At 53.7% G+C, this 22,232-nt stretch overlaps 4 protein-coding genes across 4 annotated transcripts; 2 read left to right on the top strand and 2 right to left on the bottom strand.

Moving 5' to 3' along the window:
• Nucleotides 1-2,233: 2,233 nt before the first annotated feature.
• On the bottom strand, nt 2,234-3,248 carry SCP_1104010 (Protoplast secreted protein; the record flags this gene model as incomplete). The annotated part of the gene is made up of 5 exons (XM_027762836.1): nt 2,234-2,361; nt 2,559-2,772; nt 2,873-3,026; nt 3,079-3,136; nt 3,191-3,248. The coding sequence occupies 5 exons, from the start codon at nt 3,246-3,248 to the stop codon at nt 2,234-2,236; spliced, it is 612 nt and encodes a 203-aa protein (XP_027618637.1).
• Nucleotides 3,249-6,006: 2,758 nt separating this feature from the next.
• Nucleotides 6,007-10,969, top strand: SCP_1104000 (hypothetical protein; the record flags this gene model as incomplete). Its single annotated transcript, XM_027762835.1, has 4 exons — nt 6,007-7,671; nt 7,730-7,927; nt 7,970-9,564; nt 9,634-10,969. 4 exons carry the CDS (start codon nt 6,007-6,009, stop codon nt 10,967-10,969), a joined length of 4,794 nt encoding a protein of 1,597 aa, XP_027618636.1.
• A 2,618-nt stretch (nt 10,970-13,587) lies between these two features.
• Nucleotides 13,588-16,458, top strand: SCP_1103990 (Conserved oligomeric Golgi complex subunit 7; the record flags this gene model as incomplete). The annotated part of the gene is made up of 1 exon (XM_027762834.1): nt 13,588-16,458. One exon carries the CDS (start codon nt 13,588-13,590, stop codon nt 16,456-16,458), a length of 2,871 nt encoding a protein of 956 aa, XP_027618635.1.
• A 618-nt stretch (nt 16,459-17,076) lies between these two features.
• Nucleotides 17,077-18,403, bottom strand: SCP_1103980 (hypothetical protein; the record flags this gene model as incomplete). The annotated part of the gene is made up of 2 exons (XM_027762833.1): nt 17,077-17,379; nt 17,435-18,403. 2 exons carry the CDS (start codon nt 18,401-18,403, stop codon nt 17,077-17,079), a joined length of 1,272 nt encoding a protein of 423 aa, XP_027618634.1.
• Nucleotides 18,404-22,232: the final 3,829 nt, after the last annotated feature.

Here is a 22,232-nt window from a genome sequence, read left to right as displayed (position 1 = left end):
TGGCATTCCAAGGCTATGAGGCAAGTCTGCACCTTTGTCCTCCGTGTATCTGAACTGAACATGTAAACGATAGTTGACGCACCCCCAGACTGCAGTTTTTAGATGCAGATGTCTTGAATTCTTCCTAATTGGGGGATACCTGGAGATGCGGTGCGCGGATGCGCAAGTTGGTCAGGACAAAAGACGGCGAGATGGGCAGCCAAGCGTGATTGAGCGGTCGAAAAAAAACACATACCGAGGTAGCTAAGATCATGACGTGAATTTGTCCTTAATTCCCAACCTTGAAACACTCCCCAAAATCTCTGTAGAACTAATAGACTGACCGTGGACTATCGCGCAGGTACACGTAAAAGGATTTGTATCAGGGCAAATGGTTACAGTGTACAACCTGTCCGAGTCGGAACAATGCTTGTATGCGACACGTTCACAATATTATTTGGACATGGTGAAAGTTGTTTTGTTCTCACCTCTGTTGATTCTATGTAACAGGCCTAGGAAACGGCTTGAACCGACTGATGTGATGTCCTGCGCACACGCCTGAACTTCAACTTCGGCACAACAGAAGACAACCGAAGACAAGGGATCGACAGCAGCAAGTCAGAAACCGGCTAGCAGCGACACGCGGGAAAAGCACCACTCGTGGAAAGCTGATTGACGGATCGCGAGGCCCCGTATTCAATGACGCGTTTATGCGTTGCTGCACGAACGCACACGTCAGGCAGCTTGTAGCACTTGTGTTAATAGAGAAAAGAAAATTTTCGCGAGCATTTGTACGCAGAACATTTGGAAGTCGTCGGTCAGTGGAAGAATACCAGGCGGCAGAGGCGAACTGCGGTACTTGAGACTAGCAGGATTGTTCGCTGATCACGGATCGAAAAAAAGGTGCATATATGCGCAGCTGGGAGCAACTTTGGAGAGTCCCACTGAGTATATGAAGCACCCGCCGGACAAGAGGATTGGCGGACATCCTGAACGCGTCCAAGTCATTTTGAACAATCGCCTATAAATAAGGATCAGCTGCTACGTCGTATCAATGCTTTCTCAATGCGAGAATTATTCTCACCCAACGGCAGTGTCCGACCTCGAGTCGAATTCGACAGAGTCCCTTTCGGCGAAGCACGCGTCTTCTGGCCCCCACTGGCAGCAAGTCGACATCATAATTAACGGATCGCAAGGGCCCTTATTTAACGACGCGTTTACGCGTCGGCTTGCGAATGGAGAAGTGACTTTTCGCCGATACTGGAGCTCCGCGTCTGAACGCAGAATAGGGCGACACGTTTCGAAGCCGATAACCAGCGCAACGTTGCAGGCTTGCAGAGGCGGTCTGCGGTACGAAAACTTGAGACGCGCAGGACTGGCAGATCATAAATCGAGAAAAAAGTGCATATATGCGCGCAGCAGGGAGTAACCCTGAAGACTGGGAGTTCCCTAGGATACAAACCTGCTAGATGAGAGAGTCGCCGGATATCTAACACGTCGAAACCACTTTGGAAGACGACCTAGGTAGATCAGCTGCTACGTCGTGTCGATGTCAGAACGTCGAAACGCGAGAATTTATTCTCACCCAACCGCGGTGTCCACAGTCTGAGTCCCTTGTCTCCTAGGCAGCCCGTAAATGGCGACCTTGTCGAGAGGGAGAGGACGATCACGATACGGTTTATCTCCTGAAGGCCTTATCCCCAGTGAGTCGACATGAGTTACGCGCCAAGTTCCAACGTGCACGGCCGTTCCGAATTATGATTGGCAGCGATTGCGCACCACCACGTAGCGGTGGAAACGCAGCGGTGCTCGTTCGTCGCGACTGGCACGTCGCGGTACGTATCCGGGAACAGGACCCTGCATCATGGCTATCAACGTTCAGCCGCCACAGGCGTTTGGACGCGTTTGCCCAACGTTTGCCCGCTTGCTCACGAGGGAAACATGGGAACTCGGGATGCCGCCACGACCGAAGACTATAGTGGTCGCTTCCATAGCGCCATAAGTACGAGCCTGAGCTTCATGGATGTGTTTACATGGAAGGGTTGCCGCAGCAATGGCCAGTGGGCGTACAGCTAGCTGAAGCGCGCAAGCGTCGCACGGGCCGGCAGACGCCGCAACTAGAGAAAACTCAGGCACGGACAGATATTTATCGGATTCAACTCGGCGAACCAAGAAACAGTATATATTTGATACAGATGCAACCTCAGTCCTCAAACGCCCCAGGCCTCAGCATCTATCAGCTCGCGCGACGCGCTCAGAACTTGACCTTGCTGACGACGCCGTAGAACTGCCCGCCCTGGGCCTTGGCGAGCTCGAGCTCGAGTGCGCTAGGCTGGCGGGAGCCGTCGGTGCCGGCGAACGTGCCTGCACCCCAAGGGGAGCCTGTGAGGACGATGTTAGCGATGCCCACGCGTACATTGAAATTTAAAGGGGGGTGTAAATATAGCCTTGCGTTCGATGTATGCGTGGGTATATATGCACATACGCAGCGCAAGCGAAGGGGTGTGAAAGAAAGACAAAAAGTGGAAGCTCCGGCAGCGGAAGAACGAAGGACGAGAAGGCAAGAAGCAGAAACTCACCACCGCGGACTTCAGTCAAGTTCGCGAGCAGCGGGAAGGTCTTGCTGTAGCCGAGAGGCACGTAGATGATGCCGTGGTGGGTCAGCGTCGAAAGCGCGGAGATGACGGTTGTCTCTTGGCCTCCGCCGGGGGTGCCGGTGGACACAAAGAAGCCGGCGTACTTGCCGGCGAGCGCACCCTGCGCCCAGAGCGCGCCGGTGGCATCCCAGAACGCCTGTGGGGGATGACGTCACAGTCAGTGTCCGTCGACCGGAAATGATGAACGATGGAGGCGAAAGGAGAGGGAGGGACGAGGAGGAACGGAGCGGGCCTACCTTCCACTGAGTGGGGAAGTTACCGTAACGGGTGGGGACACCGAGCAGGAACGCGTCGAACTTGGTGAGGTCGTTGGGTTCAAATATGGGGTAGTCGGGCTTCGGGGGCGCGTGCATAAGTTTGAGGATGTCCTCCGGCAGAGTCTCGGAAATTCTACGAGCAGTGAGCACGAGTGGAGTGGACGTAGAAATGTGGAGAAACGCACTGGTAGATGGTAGCGGAACCACCTGAGGCCTCGATACCGCCTTTCACAGATTCTGCCACTGAAGTAAACGGTCAGCGGGATGGAAGTGTGTGCGCAGGAGATGAGAGCGTACACTTGGCGATGTGGCCGTACATGGTGTAGATAACGATGGCAATGCTAGGCTTAGACATGGCTGGCTCGGTGGTGGCTGCGGTAGAGGATTGGGGAGGAGGAGTGGGCTCGGCTTCAGGCTTTATAGCGGGAGCTGAGGATTTGGAGGTGTTTGGGACCCTATCGTCTTCGGAGAGGTTCGCTTGCTGTTTCTTTGTCGGGAAACACATCCACTGGGTTGATGGGAGAGAGGGCGCGGTGGACGGGGGACTTTATAATCGATTGAGCGCCTACGGACTAGGGGCAGTAAGGCCAGGGCCGCGTTCTGGAAGGACGGCATGGCGAGCAACCGTCGCCGCACCCTGCACTCGCTCGTGAGACGTCCGAGCTCGTTATGGCCTTCCACATCACTCTTACCCAACACGTCCCTGCACCGCGCGCACCTCACTCGGGTATCCGCACGGCTAAGCAAGCGGCGTTGGAGAGGCTCGACTAATCGACCGCGATGCTGACGGCGGGAGTTGTCTGCCTCTTTCGGAAGTGATGATGCGCTCTTGTCCAAATCGGGCACAACTTGTCCGCGCTAGTGCTTAGTCAGCTCAGGACCCACATCTGTTCCGGCACCCTCGCCCTCGTCGTCTCCGTTCCTTCTCCATCTGGCCCTTCGCTCTCACCCCGGCGTCCAACTTTCTCCCCATTCTTGTCTTCATCGTGCCACCCGAGCCACCGGATTTGTTCGCTGTCCAAGGCCCCCTACAACCCCCACGACGCTTACGTCAGTCATCTGACTTCCGTCAACCTGAACTCTAGATAAGTAACTACGCGCTTTATACGCGTTTCACCTCTACAATCGCGTCAATTATCGTGTGCATCGGCCATCCCCATCCCGCGATCGCGTCCCCTCATCCTCCTGACCGAGCTGCGCGACTTGACTGGGAACCAGCCAGTCATCGCTGACGAAGCCCAAAAAGGCATTCGAGATGCCTAATCCATGACATCTCGCGATGACCGTTCTCGTCGATGCGGATCTAATTATAGCATCTGCTTTGCTCAGCATCAGCCAGATCGATGCGCGCCAAGTCATGATTTTATCATCCACTTTACTCATCCTGCACATCTCCAAGTTTTCAACCATACCTCGAGGGCGAGAGTACTAGTGACACTGCAGTTGCCATTAATATTCGGAGCAACCGCCAACTGTAGGTGCTCTCGGACATGCACGCTCGACGACCCTCAGCCGCCAGGTGTGTGCAGCGGAAAACTCTAGTGCTGCCCATGCAGGTCGCGGGAAGAGTCTGGCCGCGGGAGACCTTGTTCGTCTCAAGCCTTGGCGTCCATTTTACGAAACCGTTCTAGACAATAATGACACAGGTTCTCCGAAGGTAATTCAATCTCTTTGAGTACCTTGACGGCGATCTGACGATCTCAACACCCCCTCTCCTCCAGCTCGACATTCTGACCATCTCAGATGCCTAGCTGAATGAGCGCCCCCGGCTCGTCGGGTCCTCTCCACTCTGTTCAGACGCTCTGAATTAGGTTTGAAACCTGCTGAATTTCTACTTCTTCTCTTTTGTGACTAAATTTACGGCACTGCTGCGGAAGTTTCGCTCTTATAAATTGCCACAGTCTGTGGCGTCAAATTTTGCGGCCGCCGGTCTATGGATATCTCTGCTCAGGGCGCCACACTATTTATCTACGTTCTCTGGGCTTCGGCTGCGAATTCGAGATGCGAATTCGCTGGCGGAAATTCTCACGTCAGTGGTTCTGCGTTGTCGACGAATTGGTGCCGCGGAAAACCCACTGGATAATGGTGCACTCCCGACGAAGCGGTGCGCATTCGAATGATACGGACGAGGACTGACCGGGAGCATTTTTCTCTCCGCCAGCTGTCCCATATTTCGTATCGTCTCAACAGCGTGGGCTTCCACAAGTGGGGTCTGGTACTCTGCTGCGGAATACTGGGTCGCAGGGCCCGGAGGGGCGCTGACTGTCGTTGCAGTAGTCTATGTACGGGTTCTCGCTGATACAATTGAAGTCAGTTGTCTCATGCTATGCGCATGTTCCATGATCGGCGCGAGGAGAATACTAGGCTCTGGCTTGCAGACATGCGTCCTGGGTATGATATCGTCATAAGACGAGTCTGCTTTCCGAGGAAGATTGCTTGGTCCGCATCGTGTAGCTGAGCACCATAAATATTTGTGAAAAATGGAATTCACAATGCACCGCCACCGTAATCTCAAGGCCATCGCGATGTTTCTGGAGCACAGCTGCTCACTGCAACTATTTTTTTTTGACCCAAGCGCGGAGGCAATGCGATACTGCTGTAGGTCAAGTTTTGAGTGAGACGTTCGCCAACTACTGGAGCTACCGACCACGCATGGAATTTTGATGGTATGGTAATGTTCAGTATGTACCGCTGCAACCATCGAGTTAATTGATAGTCAGGGAGCTCACTAAACTCTGCCCTCGGTACTTCTCGCTCCGCCGGTGTCGTAGTAAGAGAGTGTCTTTGGACTCCTCTTTGCTTCGTACTTCCATCTCAGGCAATTCTCCCACGGTCCTGGCCCAATAGGAGTAGGCCACCCGTGCGGTTCTTCTGGTACTACAGAGCGCCCATAAGTGCTTCCCAGAATTAAAACAGTACATACCTGAGTCGAAAACAATGAACACGAGCCATAGGCTCGCTGAAAAGCCCGCGCCAAACTCGAGCGCGAGCTCTAGCAGGCCGGCAACCCGCTCTAAGTCAGACCCCTTCGCGAACAAGAACTCCACCCTAACGGATTGGCTGAGTACTTTCACCCACGGTATTGATACATCTGACAAAGCTCTGATATTTCTATGCAACAACGAATACGCAACTACGGGAAGAGCCGCGGAAATGAGAACGCTAACGCGAGCGCTTGCCCGGCTCGCTCCTCGGACACCAAACTAATGCAGTCCCTCGTCGCACTAGCCTGGTACTCGGAACTGATTGTCCAAGAGCACAGTGCAGTCAAGGCCATGTCGAGCATCTGCTCTCGCCTTGAGCAATACCAGGTAAAACTGGAAAAGACAGCTGAAGCAGCTACAGAGGCACATGCACAGGTCAAACTCGGGACGGACAGACTATCTAACCTCTCGCAACAGCTAGAACAGGATGCCGCCAATATCAGGGAGACCCACCTAGGTCTACGGACCATCTCCGACAATTTCGACAGCATAGTTGCCGACGCCGGACAGTCCATGAGGGAGGCCGCTGAGACCTTCATTGAAGCACACAAGCCCGACCACACTCCGCAGGTAAGCAACATTTCCCAACCCGCATCACTGACCTATGCCGCAGCAGCCAGCCAAGCCCTCCCCGCCACGCATGCACAGACCTTAGCCAGAGAAAAAACCCGTGCCTGCCAGGTCATCGTTGACGGAGCTACTTGTAAGCACGCTGACAGCACAGGCCTGAACGAGGACGAACTCCTCGCCAAGGCAAACACTGCGACCGACCTAATGGGAGTGGCGCGGTCAGATGCCCCCCCGGACTTCAAATTTAAATCAGTCAACTGCATGCGCAACGGAGGAATTGCTTACACCTTAGACAGCCCAGAATCAGCTAAGTGGCTTCGTACTCCCGACGTGATGAAAAGCTTCTTAGAACACTTTGGTGACCAGGCCTCCCGCGTGAAGGCGCACATGTACTCGGTCCTCATCGAGTTTGTCCCTGTAGCTTGCAACCCAGACAACAGTGGCTACCTCCGGGTCATTGAGGGCTCCAACAACCTCAACCCGAACGTGATAGAAGAAGCCCGCTGGATTAAACCCCCAGAATGCAGAGTGAAGGGTCAAAAAGTCGCTCACCTCATCGTACGCTTCAATAATCCGAAGGCCGCTAACCGCGCTATATGCAACGGTCTCGTTATAGCCAGTAAGCAGGTCTCGGCGAGAAAGCTAATCCGAGAGCCCCGCCGCTGCCTGAAGTGTCAGCAGATCGGAGTCCCACACCTAGCTAGTGACTGCAAACAGATCCACGACACCTGCGGGAACTGTGCCTCAATCTCCCACAGGACCTCTGCGTGCGAGGCAGACCCTACAGACTTCAGATGCAGCAACTGTATCCGGGCAGGACGTGTGAATGCGGATCATGCAGCTTGGGACTGTGACTGTCCGGTTTTCCTGGAGCACTGTTGCCGCATGGAAGAACGCCAACCAGAGGCGAAGTACCGCTTCTTCCCCACTGAAGACCCATCTACCTGGGAACTAACAGGACAGCCACTGATGCCAGCCGCTCCCCCCTACCGCCGCATCCCTACGCCCGAGCGTAAGGAGCCACCATTGCAGAACTGGGCAGATGAGGCAGATAACCTCTACCCACAACCCAACCTTTTCCCTCGCCCATCACAGGCCCGCCGGGCCAGCGAAGCAAGAAGCTCCCAGAATGCATCACAGCCACGGCCCCAACTCCACCAGACATTCATACACCGCTCGGGCTCCCGGGCATCATTCAAGATCTCATATGGCAGAGATTCCCCCGTAGGCTTCCATGTCTAGTACACCAACGCACGACAACTTTACACTGCGAATACTACAGCTGAACCTGAACAAGTCGCTCACAGCACAATCAGCCTTCATCAATTCCTTTTCCACCTCCGACTTCGACATCGTTCTCTTACAGGAACCATACCTCGATCCCCGCACCTCCCTCACTCGTGCTACATCACACTGGATAGTGGTATATCCCCATACCCACTACTCTGAAGCTAGAGAACGCACACGCTCCGTCATCTTTGTCAGCAAGCGGATCTCAGGAGAAACCTGATCACAGGTTAAGGTCGACTCCCCGGACATTACTGCCATCTCCCTGCGCACTGTGTCCGGCCCACTACACATCTTCAACATCTACAATGACCAACATCACCAGGACTCCATCAATCTACTCGCGCAAGCCACCATGCAACTCGCACAACCAGGAGAAGCGGAAGCGAACGTAATATGGGCAGGAGATTTCAACCGACATCACCCCATGTGGGACGAGGAACGGAACCATCACCTTTTCACCCAGGAAGCTCTGACGATGGCCCAGCCCCTTCTCGACAACATTGCAGCCTTTGACCTCACAATGCTCCTCGCCCACAGCACACCAACGCTGGAAGCATCACTTACAAAGAACTACACGCGCCCTGACAACATCTTCACCTCCTCAGACACGGCCAGCCAGCTCTTGTCATGTGACACCATCCCCACACTCCACCCTCCATTCACCGACCACATTCCCATCTCACTTACACTGGACGTCTCCACACACACAATGCAGGAGGGCCCACGTCGGAACTTCTGCGAGGTTGATTGGGAGGATTTTCGCTCGTGCTTGAAGAGCAACCTGAGCTCCCGCATGCTTGGGGAAGGGGAGATCTCTACTCCAGAGCAGTTCAACACTGTCCTGAAGAACTTGACAGATGCCATCACTGCGACGATTGAAGAAAAGGTCCCACTCTCGAAACCAATGCCGTTCACAAAGCGTTGGTGGTCCAAAGACCTCACCAAGTCTCAGAAATGTGTACAACGCCTTGCACGAACCTCCCACAAATTCCAGCACATTGCAGACCACCCATCGCACACGGAATACCGCAAGACATGCAACCGATATGGTGAGGAGATCAAGTCTGCCAAACAAGACCACTGGGAGGCGTGGCTGGAGTCTGCAGACCCAGACTCTATCTGGACGATCAACCGATTCACTTCAGCAGGACCGACAGATGGTAGCCGACCGCGAGTGCCCCCACTGAGGGAAGGTGGTGAGCCACCTGTAGATGACAACGCAGCCAAGAGCGCAATTCTGTACAAGACCTTCTTTCCACCCCCGGGTCCCCCACCGACCATACCCAATGGCCACAGATATGGACGCCCTGCATTCCGCTTCTCCCCTATCACAGATGCACAGATCGAGGCCGTTATCAAGAAGCTGCGTGATCACAGGGCACCGGGGCCGGACGGCGCTCCTAATAAGGTATACAGACACTGCATAGCCTTACTCCTTCCACATCTAGGTCATCTCTTCCATGGAACCTTCAACCTGCAGGTCTACCCTACTGAATGGAAGACATCGAACACAGTGGCCCTACGGAAGCCTGGCCGCCCAGACTACTCCGTAGCCAAATCCTACCATCCTATCATGCTCCTTAACTGCATCGGTAAGATCCTATCTGCGTGTGTTGCTAACATCCTTGTCTACGAATCAGAAGCACACAACCTCCTTGCCCGCAACCACTTCGGAGGTCGCCCAGGCCGACACACCACAGACTCTCTCCACCTGCTGGTCAAATCTGTCAAGGATGCGTGGAGACAAGGGAAAGTAGTTTTCATCCTCTTCCTGGACGTCAAAGCTGCCTTCCCCAGCGCAAGCCTAGACCGCCTTTTCCACAATATGTGCAGGCGGGGAGTCCCCGTAGAGATTGTCAATTGGCTCCGCAGGCGCCTCGAAGGCTGACACACCAGAATTCTCTTCGACGACTTCAAATCGGCACTCTTCGAGATCCTCAGTGACATAGACCAAGGCTGCCCCCTCTCCGTCATCCTTTATGAGTTCTACAACTCTGATCTCTTTGAGATCGCCTACAGGGTCCCCCACTCACTAGTGCTTGGTTACATTGACGATGCAGCGATCATTGCCACAGGAAAGGACTACACAGAAACACACGCTACGCTCTGCAGCTACATGAATGGTCGTAACGGCGCGATGACATGGTCTAACACCCACCAGTCGGAATTCTCACTCGACAAGTTCGGCCTCCTCAACATGTCTGCAACATCGCACGACCCGGGCCAGTCACTCCGACTCTGTGCGGCAACAATCGAACCTGCAGAGTCGCACAAATTCCTGGGCATCATCATCGACCGCCGCCTCCGATTCCACGAACAACATGCAGGGGCACTAGCGAAAGGCACCGCCTGGATACAGCAGTTCCGACGTCTTGCCAGAGCCTCTGGTGGCATACCCTTCTCACACATGCGACACCTCTACCTTAGCATAGCGGTTCCACGCTTACTATATGCAGCAGACGTGTTTCTCACCCCCATCAGAAAAGTCCCAGGCCGAAAGACGATGTACGGATCTGTCGGTGCGATCAAGCTGATGTCACGAGTGCAACGCCAAGCTGCTCTCCTTATCACAGGTGCAATGAGAATGACGGCGAGCGACATGCTGGACACACATGCCAACCTCCTTCCATTCCCACTCCTGGTCGACAAGCACTGCCACCGCGCAGCTGTCCATCTGTGCACTCTCCCTCCGGAACACCCGCTACATGTGCATGTGAAGACAGCAAGCACACGCTTTGTCAAGCACCACCAGTCCCCAATCCATGAACTCCTCCATGCCTACCAACTACAGCCGGACACCATCGAGACGATCTCCCCGGCCCGCTTCCCGCCAGCATGGTCTCCCCCCTTCCAAGTCTCCATCGCTGGCAGCAAAGATGATGCCCTGAAGGACGAAGCCCGATGGGCAGGAAAACAAGGCATCCATGTCTACTCAGATGGATCGGACATTGACGGGAGAGTCGGAGCGGCCGCCGTGCTGTACAGACGAGACCGTGCGGCCCCCAAGACCCTGCGTTTCTACCTCGGAAAGTCCACAGAGCACACAGTATACGAAGCAGAGGACGTCGGCCTCATCCTGGCCGTCAAGCTACTCCACAACGAGTTCATTGTCTACACTGCCTCGTGTGCAGCAGACAATAAGGCAGCAGTACGAGCAACTCAACTACGACGCCCCGCCCCCAGTCACTACCTCCTTGACATGCTGCACGAGGACATCAAACGACTCATCTGAAAACACAAGATCAGCCGAAAGGACCTCACGATCCGTTGGGTACCTGGTCACAAAGATGTCCTTGGGAATGACCGAGCAGATGCCGAAGCCAAGAAAGCTGCCCATGGAGACTCCAGCCCGGTTGCAAAGCTGCCCGAAAGCTTACGCTCCCCACTCCCACTCAGCACGTCTAAGCTCAAGCAATGCCATCTCGAACTCCTGAAGTCCCAAGCCGCTATAGCCTGGAAGAACTCGGAACGTGGCCACGCGTTCGGTCGCATCGACCCGTCCATCCCCTCCGCCAAGTTCGAACAACTCGTCGCGGACCTGCCACGTCATCATGCCAGCCTCCTCATTCAACTCAGAACGGGTCACGCGCCACTCAACATGCACCTCCACCGCATCAAGCGCTCCCCAACTCGATCCTGCCCCGCCTGCCACAACCACCCGGAAACGGTGCACCACTTCCTTCTCACCTGCCCCGCATACAGCCTACAACGTGACGTCATGACGCGAGAACTGGGACGCACAGCAAGATCACTTCCCAAACTGCTCACCAGCCCGCGCGCCATCCGACCCCTTTTCCGCTACATCCATGCCACGGGACGTCTTACCGCAACATACGGCCGACTGGGCACATTCGACAGCCGCCGCCGAACCGAGTGTTAACACACCGAGAAGTCCCCCCCCTACTTCAGCACTGCAGACCACTGACTACATCCTCACACAGACTGCACTCTCAGTCCGATCAAGTGGCAACCTACGTTACTCACATCATGCCCCCTGTTCCCTTTTCTCTAGCACATACCCCCCCCTACTGTACATACCGGCAGCCTAGAGACACATCCTCGCCCTAGAGACTTGGGGAGTTTTGATGCCTAGTGCGGGACCACCAGGTGTATCCCTGACTGCGGCAAGAGGAAAATCCCGGGGGTAATTTCTACCACCCACAAGAGCAGCAGGTTTAGAACCTAGTTTCTAGTGTTCACTCGCCGAGGGCCTTGGATGTGTGCCTGCAGGCTTGCCTTACTGCTACCACCCCCCCATGTATACTCACATTCCACTTCTTCACCCCACAGCTCCTCCCAATTTCCTGTCTGCAAAAGCCCCGTGCTTGCGCGGGCACAATGTTTCATTCGACACTCCATTAGTATGTACATCAGCTAGCTACAGTAGATATTGTCTACCATAGGGCTTCGCCCTCGAGGACAATAAACCGGAACCAAAAAAAAAAAAAAAAAAAAAAGAGTGTGTCTTATTACATCCTGGCTGAGTGTTGACATTTTCCCTCTTCATCAATGGCATGCAATATATTTGCGTCGTTGAGTAGAAATCCTGTTCATTAGACGACGCAATCGTTTCTCTTCGAGGCGAATACGTTGTTTCTACCGTGATCCAATCTTGGAGAGTTGCCGTTCTGGGTAGTCTCCCAAAGGCAGTGTAGCTACTCTGCTTCAACCTTCGTACCTCAGGATATCCGTATCTGACGTCTGCTTTCCTTAATGGGGGTCTTTCTAAGAGGTCGGTCACTGCCGATCGGCATATCACGTGCAATGACAAACGAAAAAACGCGTCCCTCTTACGGACGCGTCGCACTGCGTCTCACGGAATGGAAAACATGCTTAGTTGTGGTATGTGTGTGCCATACATTCTGGTTTGCCTCAGAAAAATTTTGACCAGCTATATTTATTGGGAATACTGTGATACTGTACATAGAAATAAGAATCAATCAGTGGGGTACATTCATCCTCATGCACTACTGCAAGGGTAAAGCCATATGATTGACAGGGCATGTATGCCAAGGTGGATGAACCTTATAATCTTGTGTAGGTTGCATTGTAATTAATGTTACGGCAGTCAAACGAGAAGAACTGAGGTGTCGAAGCTGATGAATATCATCTGCTGACCTCCCACTCCTCGGCAGCAGCATTCAAGTTATACTCACCAAACTTCAGAACATGGTCAGATTATGCTGCCGCAATGTCTGTTTCCCGCAGTACAAAGATGAATGCATGAGTCGACGAGCCAGCAGGTGCATTAATGAAGTTCCAAGGGTGAGCGGCCGCTGAGCGCTGAGCGGGCCCACTGGCAGAGGTCGTAAGCGCCCGTCGGCAATGGAACGGGTTGTAACCGCAGGCTTATTGATTTGAACTGCCGGTGTATCGAATCCTTAGTAAATTTCAGGCTCCGTCTAAATTGTCCGACCTCTCGATTAACCCCCCGCGTCAGAAAGCAGACTAGTTCCGGGCTACTTACTCCTGATCACGTGGCCGTGATATTCCGCCGCGAGGCTCTCAGAGACTGGGAATACAGTACTCTACTTATTAGCCATTCTGTCTCTGGTCATCGAGTCTTCCAACCTCTCTGGTACATTTTCTTCCATTTATTAACATTGGATGGTCCCTGGCAGTGCTCGAGAGCACACTCTCCCACCAAAACTATTGACTTGAAGCGGAGCTGGGTGACAGGGACTAGGACAGACTGCACGTCAGACACGGATATCCTGAGGTACGAAGGTTGAAGCAGAGCGCCTACCATCTGCCCTCGGGAGACTAGACTGCACGGGCCATTGTGAGCGGAATGTCCTCTGTTGATTTTCTTCGCGAGCTTCTCATCAACTTGAATGCTAAGCTCTACAGATGCCATCTTATGATGCCGCCAAGCAGTCCGAAGTCTTGTCCCCTTCCGACCTGCTGGGTTCTTTGGAGAACTACACGGATGTCGTCTCTTGGATTAACGACATAATCGATACTGGGGATGCGGCGGACGAGACGCAGCCCATGAAGCTTACGGACTTGGACCAACGCGTGTCCCGCCTGGTGGGCACGCTCGAGATCGCCAGCGAAGACACCTCCGCGCAAGTGGAGCGGATCATCGAAGAGATTTCCAGGGGAGCTTCTCGTCTGATTCACGACCTCCACTTCATGCGTGAAGGAGCGCTGTCCCTGCAAGGCCTGCTGCACGAGGTCGACTCCAAGTCGAAAGCCTCCTCGGACGCAGAGACGAGCGCCGCCCTCGATCGGTTGCACTTTCTGGACACCGTGCGGAAGAATATGGAGGCTGCGCGTGCGGTGTTGCGTGAGGCGGAGAGCTGGGGTTCGCTCGAGAGCGACGTGACGTCCCTGCTAAGCGAGAAAAACTACGAGAAGGCTGCGGAGCGGCTTTCTGAGGCAAGCAAGAGCATGGTCGTGTTCGCGAACACCCCCGAGTACGAGAGCCGACGCACGTTGATGGTCAGTCTGCAGAACCAGCTGGAGGCGGCCCTGAGCTCTGCACTCGTGGCAGCCGTCACCTCGCAGGACGTCGCGGTGTGTCGAAACTATTTTGCCATCTTCAGGAACATCCAGCGGGAAGCAGAGTTCCGCAACTATTACTATGGCTCACGCCGTGGACCCCTCGTGGAGACATGGCAAGGCGCACGGCTACGCGACTGTGACGGGACGGCCCCAGCTGACAATAATGCTTTGGCGTTCTCTGCATTCCTCACGAGCTTCTACACTTCTTTCCTGTCTATTCTACAGACTGAACGTACGTCCATACCCGCCATCTTCCCAGATCCTCAACCGACACTTTCCGCCTTGATTACCTCGACGCTTTCTGCTCTACAGCCAAGTTTCTCCGAACGCCTCTCCGCCCTCGCAACCTATTACGGTCCAGCGACGCTCACACAGCTCATCGCCGCCTTTCGAGCGACAGAAGAATTCGGAGTGACGGCTGAGAAGATCTTTGAGAAAATCGGATATTCTGCTATTCTCGCCAACTCCGACAACTCCTCTCAACCTCGTACACGACTTCGCCGTCGCTCGTCTGTGCGCATGTCGATGTCGATGTCTCAGCGTCCAGGCTCGCATCGTGGTTCGATCAGCGGTGTCGTGCCAACCGAGGCGGTTCCTGCCGTAACTATCCCGGTGCTCGAGTGGGATCAAGAGCTTTTTGCTCCGTTCGCAGACTTTCAGGCCGATTATGGGTTGCTCGAGCGGCGTTTCCTAGATGACGTGCTCGCCAACGCAATGCGCACTGCTCCTCGCGCGAGTAGCGATCGCGCACGGATCTTGCGCGAGCGGTCAGTGGATGTTTTCGGTGCTGCAGAAGATGCTCTTGGTCGCTATGCAGCCTTCACCCATGGATATGGCGCCGAGGGTCTACTGCAAGCCGTGGACCACCTGGTCTCCGCGTTCGCAGATGCATCGCGTGCAGAGATCGCTGGACGGCGGGGTGCATTTGGCACCTCGGGATCGCTAACACCGTCGTTGTCGGGTGAAGACTTCTCTGACATGGATTACGCTGCTGAAGACTGGGCTGAGATCCAGGCGCTTCTGCATCTCCTCGAGGCCGTGCGTGCGCTGCAGGATCGGACGCTCGCCTTCGAGACGAAGTTACGGTCCAGTCTTATTCAGGTGTCAGGTACTCTTCGTGCAGCCAGGACAGAGCCAGGAACACTACAGATTAGTGGGACGACTCGCGGAGCTATGCAGCTCCTCGCTCAGTCATCGCTGAACTCTGCGAGCCTGCACGTACTTTTGGATAGTGTTGATCCGGAGTCAGCTTCGCAGCCTCAATTTCGGAGTGATGCTCTGCTCGCTCCCGCACCTCCTTCGCCAGATCCGCGCAGATCATCATACGCACTTCCCCTGCCAAGTCCTCCAGCAAGTGCGCCTCCACTTCTCAACGGTGCTCGGACTGCGATTGCCGAGCTCGCCAAGGCTTGTCAGGTGGCTCTGCAGGACACGATCCTATCACCGCTGCACAAACACCTTGCATCTTATGCATCTTCCCCCCTGTGGTCATCCGCAAGCGACACACGACCAAAGCGCGCCACGACCGGCAGCGCGGTGAGCGAGGTGCAAGTCCCGACGTTCTCTCGATCCTCCAGCGAAACAATCCAGCGCGTGGCAGAAGGCCTGCTCAATCTTCCCCGCTTATTCGAGGTGTACGCGGACGACGACGCGCTCGCGTTCTCGCTCTCCACGCTCCCCCACATTGGTCCCGTGTTCCTCCGCGCTCTGGCGGAGCCTGTTCCGCAGGAGCCATCCGGCTCCCCTTCGATGCAGCACACTCGCCGCTCGCCCTCGCTTGCACTGCAGAAGAATCCTCTCGTTGCTGCACCTGCGCAGGCGTCGTTGCGCTTCCTGCCAGAGGCTGTTACTGCGGTGTGGCTCGCATCGCTCGGGCGCACGCTGCTTGCCCACCTTACTGGCGACGTGCTTCCGAGCATCCGCATGCTGACTCCCGCAGGCGCAGCGCAGCTTGCAGCGGACCTAGGATATCTGGGCAACATCGCGGAAGCGCTCAATGTGGAGTGGTTGCCGCTCAGCAGGTGGAGGATGTTCGTGGAGATGGAGGACGCAGATGGCCGGAAGAAGACGAAGGACAGCGGTAAGTCTCAGGTAGGCGACAAAGTCAGGGATGGTGAGAAAGTGGCCGAAGAGACCGATGACGAGGATGATGAAGGAGAGTCGGAAGACCAAGTGCTAGCAACTGTGGCAAAATTGAGAGGCTGGCCCATGTAGTGAGTGCGGAACGTAAATCTTTTGGAGGATATCAGTGTGAGATATGGATGGTGATGATGAAAACGAGATAAAAACGATCGAGTCCTGGATTCATGGCAGACTGCCCACAATATTATTATCTTCCGGCGGACATCACTATCCAAGAGTACTATCGTTTCGTATTTCCGAGCTTTGCTTGAGGTGAGGATTCAGCTAGGCTCATTTGCCTGCCACTCATGATCAGTTGGAAGTTGGGCGAACAGCGTCACATTGGAGGCGGTTACCCAGTATGTATGTAACGAATCTCAAGGTGGCAAATACATATCACTCTCCTAGCCCCTTTGCCTTTTGATTTCCCCTCTGCCTAATGGTAACACATCATGGCATAGAAGAGAGTTTCTCCAAGATTCGCTTGGTGATTGCTGCGATGAATGGACTGCATTGGAAGGTATCAGCATCTTCCCTAGACGTGGAAGAACATGACGCACTATGTTAGTGTACGACCACCGAGATATCACCAGACATCGCTGACAAGTCATGGATAGCATCTTGAGATCAGGCCAGCACGTAAAAGGCTGAAAAACGTACCTTTTAAATAGTGAAGAAGGCGCGAGACAACAGAAGTTGATCAGAAATGAATTAATGACCGGTGTCGTCCAGCCTCGCTTGAACCTCCTTCCCCTCTCTGTCGGAAAGAACATTCAATTGCGGGAGCTCTTCTTGACGAGACGTCACGAAGTGCCATTCAAATTGGACGGGGCGGTCACCAAACAGGGGTTTGAACCTGGTGAGATTCAATCCCACGTACGTCACGGTTGGTATCAAGGCCGCAACTTGTTGCGCCAGCAAGGTCGCAGCATCTCCATCCATAGACAGCGAGTCTTGGTATAAAATGGAGATTCCGACAAGTGGCACTTCACGGAACATTGACACATAGTTCAGCTAACACCTGATAAGCGTCGCCAGAATGGGACATGGGAAGAACTTGAAGACTCACGATACCTGGCACTATTGCAGACTCGTTGACATTCCCCTTTCTAGTAGAATGCCAGAAAGTGAAGAGCTCCAGATATCTCAACTTGTGTTGCACCGCATGCGTTATTCGTTCTCGCGCTTCGTCGCATATCCCAGCGTAATCCAAACTGGCGTTGAAGGACAGAATCGTGGGTTTGGTGCGTTCCAACAAGGACAGGAAGCCGTTCTCCAGTGCGCACGTATAACGCAGTACCAGCCTACGCACAGGGCATGCAAAACGCACGTGGGCGTATGTTTTGACGTTGTCTAGTGCCCACCATTCGACCAAGTCATCATTGTAAAGAGAGTAAACATCACTGCCGGAATAAGTGAAGTCGCGTAGGTTGGGGAAGGCATGGGGGACGAGTCCTAGTTTAGTGTCGAAGACGATATGCAATGCGCGAACAGAAGGCCAGACAGCATCGGTGACTAGCTGAATGGGCGCAAAGGGACTGGTGAGATGTAGTTTGAGATTTGTGGCAGATGTCAGGATGTTCTGCGAGATCGAATGTTGGTCGTCTGAAAATGAGGCACCCAAATCACAGCGCGTGAGCTCGATTACGCGAGGCCGACTAGCTGTGCGTGATAAAAGGGCCAACGAAGGGAACCCACAATCCTCCACACAAATGGTGTAGAGATGGCGAAGTCCAGCTAAGGCCTCCAAAAGCTCCGGATGGTCCGTCAACAATTTGTCAGAATAACGCCCGATGGTAATTTTCTTCATTTCTGTACTCTGTCGTACCACTTGGACCAACAGCGATACAAGCTCAGGATCGATCGTTTCATCAACAGAAGGATTCGCAATGATCTGTGGATCACCCGTAACGCGGAGAACTTGAAGACATGGCATCCGTCGCGGAGCATCGGCCAGCATGAACTCGCAGAAGTTAGCAGCTCCGCGCCATTTGCTCCTAAATCTGGAAAAGTCGAATTCGTAGAGAAAAGAGGGCATGGCAAGCTCATATGCAAGGCGACAGGTCATTGCAAACTTCAGGGCGTCAAGAGCTGGCAGAAACCATATAATAATCAACAGGACGTCATGGTTGAGGTTGAGAAGGTCCGCCATTAGACCCTTCAAAAGCTGATAAGAGCGCAACGACAAACACGACTGCAGCGATAGAAAACTTACCTGGCTGCTATTTGCTTGCACCTCACGAAATCCTTCGATTCGAAGCCCAACATATACAGAGGTGAGCTGCACTTATCTAGAAGACCTGCGAGTGACTCACTGCAGCGCCGTGGACCAAGGAGCGATCGGAAGAGGGAGTTGAAAGCTAAACACAGCGCATCACACTGAAAGCTTAATATGCCGTCGCTTATTCAATCAGGTTAGCCACTTACTTTATGGTGGCATCTGTCCAGCGGTGGAGCCGTTGGTTACAGTAGTTGACGGGATCAAATGATGCCTTGTCTACATCTTCTGGGCTCGATTCCCTTGAATCTGTGCTAGTGGCGAGTGAATGTAGCAGCGCTCATCATGCATCATGGCCCAGAAGGTAGAACCTTTTTCATGTCACGAGGGACGAAGAGCGGCCAACATTAGGAGATGATGACAGATGTGAGTCGTCAGGCAAGAAAGGGGAATCACTGCATGTTATAACTAGAAGTGACCGAATTCGAGTCAGCGAATTTGTCAGCCGTCCTCAGCAGTTACATGGATATGGGGTACTCAGGCCAATGTGGGAAGTCTTTAGAGGCAATGTCGGCAAGTCTGACCTCAATAATCCTGGGTTAGCATCAGTAGGCCTTGTGGTCAAGCATTAATTCCGCACAAGTGTATGAATGAATCCAGGTATGCCCAAGTAGACAATGGGCGACTGAAAATGAGTAAGTTAGTAATAGACCAGTCCCCTCCTATGAAAAATTGAGGCCGATAGGGTGCAAAGTGGTATTATGTTTGGGTCCACTGTGACTCGGGATAGATCCATAGGCTCCATATGGTAGTGGACGGAGCCCCGGAGTGATGGAGATCCCCCCCATAATATGGAGCGGGCCGTCTCCGTGCCGTGCCTGATGGAGATCGCGTCTGCCTGGCCCTGGATGGAGATCGCGTCTCTGCCTGGCCCCGGATGGATATCGCATCTCTGCATGGCCCCGGATGGATATCGCATCTCTGCATGGCCCAGCTCCGGATGGAACCGAGGAAATCCCATCTCCATCCGGAGAAATCCAGACTTCCTGATGAGTCGCTGGGCCGGAAGTGAGGTGTAGGCCTCAATGGTGGAATCAATTCCATTGAATAATGAGGAGATGGGGCCGACGCTCCGGCAGAGATAATCCAGTGGGGACTCTGTGGGACACACCTCTAGTGACTGACTCCTCGGCTCACCACTTATCGATACTAACATTATACACATTTCGATGAGAGCGGTCGCACAATTTGGGGGTGTCTCCATGCCACTGCCCACTGCTGAACAGTATAACAAGCATCTAAGTGTCAGCCCATGGTGACGAGAAAAATATTGAGAGCTCACACCAATATTCATCTCAATGCAAGATGCCCCGTGATACTCCCTCTACCTGTATAATGCTCGGTACGATCGCAGGCGCAGGGAAGCCAAGTATCGGCAAAGCGGTTCGAAGGTCTCGACTATGGCATGCCAGTCAGATTCCTCGGTATCGCCGCTCACTGTAGGTCGAGCATAATGCGGCCGGTCACAATTGACATCATCCTAGTGGTGAAATGTCACAATGTCAGCATTCAAACACGCATCGTGCTAAGACAAAGCTCACCAGCAAGAGTACATATGGCAAGAACAGCGACAGGTCAAGTTAGTCACCCGCAGGCATACTACAAAATGATCCCTACTATGGGTTGGGGGGCGGAGGGGACGGATCATATAGTCACTTACCACGAATCTAATGCTGGGGCACACATCTCCTGAGGCACGAGAGGATTCAGAAAATATGCAGATTCTAGGCCTCCGACAAGCACGAGTTCAAGAGGACTTAGCGCGTTGATATCGACCTGCTGGGGGTCGGAAGACGCGTGCTTCGCCGGCGGAAGGGACTCAGACTGTTGACTCGAGCTCGGACTCACCGGGCCTGCGGTTGAGTGAGAATAAATTCTTGCGTCTAGAGGCAAGAGGCAGGCAAGACTCGGGCTCCCAGCGAAATGATATTTCATGACATTCAATGAGATTCGACTGCTTTCAGCAAAGGATGGGAGAGGCCGTCTACGGTTGCCGAGCAGGCTCAGCTTCATTTTCAAGTCACAAAGCGCGAAGTCAAAACTGATCCGCGTTCATACCCCGTTCCCCAGATACTATCGTTACCCCAGTATTGCAATCTGGTCTAGTTATGCAATTTCGCCGTTTTGCCGCATTTTGCTGCACTAAAAATCACAAAGAAATATGCAATAGATGTGCACAGTCCCAAATACCTTGGCTGTGCAACTTGGGAGTCAAACTCGGAGGGGAAGAGTGCGAAGTCTCTGAATTGCAAGTTTGGAGGACTCAGGCGTGACAGTGAAATGTGCCATTTAAAACTCCGACTAGAGGGAGAACAAGGGAACGGCACGTCGGCAAGCGTGACGATCTGTGACCGATTCGGCGCTCTTGCGTGCAAATGAGTCTCTTCACTGCGTTCGGTCTTGGAGTCGCACAACATCAGGAAAAAAATTGGCAGTCACACAGAAGGTAGCTTATATGTTGTATATTTGATCCAAAGAGGTTCGAAGGAAAACGGGCCCGATTTGAAGGAACGATGACAGAGATGCAATCGCAATTGCATTACTGGGGTAATGATAGTAATCTGAGGATCCCGGTTGACCTTCCGCCTATGCAACGTTTAGATCGACCCGGGACACCGGCACGCGAACCTAAAAGTTCGCGCTCCGACCAGCTGAGCTGCTCTGGTTCGGCTCCTTGCCGCCGTCCGAAGCAGTCGGGGCGGGCGTCTGTGAGCGCGCGCGCACGCCAGCCGGAAGCAAATGAGCGCGTCAAATTCGAAGTACATACCGTCGACATTCCTGCGTACCGTATCGAGGCCTCTGTACGTTCCCAAAAAGTGACACACCGCCTTCCCGCTGACCAGAGTACCAAAGAGAGCGGAAACGAGGCCGCAAAGACCCTTGTCCCTCCAGTACATTCCCTGCACACCTGATCTACCTCAACGCGCACCTCCAGAGCCGAGCTGGCGGCAGCTCGCTGTCTCCTTCATGGATTATCTGTGTTGAATGCCGAAAGCACCTGTGAAATATCTTCCTGAAGTTAAATTTTGAACAGAACTGGCAGGCTGATGAACGACGCAGCTGCTGAGCAGATCTGTACAATTTGGCGAGGTACCTCTTGCAAGTCCTCCATCGTGCCTCGCGTGCTGAATGCGGTGTCTGGCAAGATTTCGGATTGTGCGGAACGGCAAATGCATCTGACATGCGGGAGCCAAGCACCTCCCCTCCCTTCTCGTGAGTGTGCTTTTGCATTGTCTCATGTATAATGCATGGCTGAAGTGTGTTCCAGATACATCTGTCTACACTCCTAATTCTCGGAGTCTGCATGCAGAAGGGCTCTCAGTACCACATCCCCGTGCTCTCGCAAACTCGATATTCTAGTGTACCATCAATCAGCGTTCTACCGATCAAATATGAGACTTGAACTTCGAACATGAAGCTAAGCCTGCTCGGCGACCATACCGTCTAACGACATCAATTGCCATCAAATGTTTGCAGCTTCTCATTTGATTTCATTTGACCTCAAACGTTTCAGTCTCATTTTTTCTGCTGAGATCAAATGCCGTCGGCGGACAGCGAATACTCCGCCATTATTCGATAGGAATCGACC

This window comes from Sparassis crispa (assembly GCF_003851025.1).
Source record: "Sparassis crispa DNA, contig_000011F, whole genome shotgun sequence".
Lineage (NCBI taxonomy): Eukaryota > Fungi > Basidiomycota > Agaricomycetes > Polyporales > Sparassidaceae > Sparassis > Sparassis crispa.
This window is presented reverse-complemented; position numbering and strand designations above follow the sequence as displayed.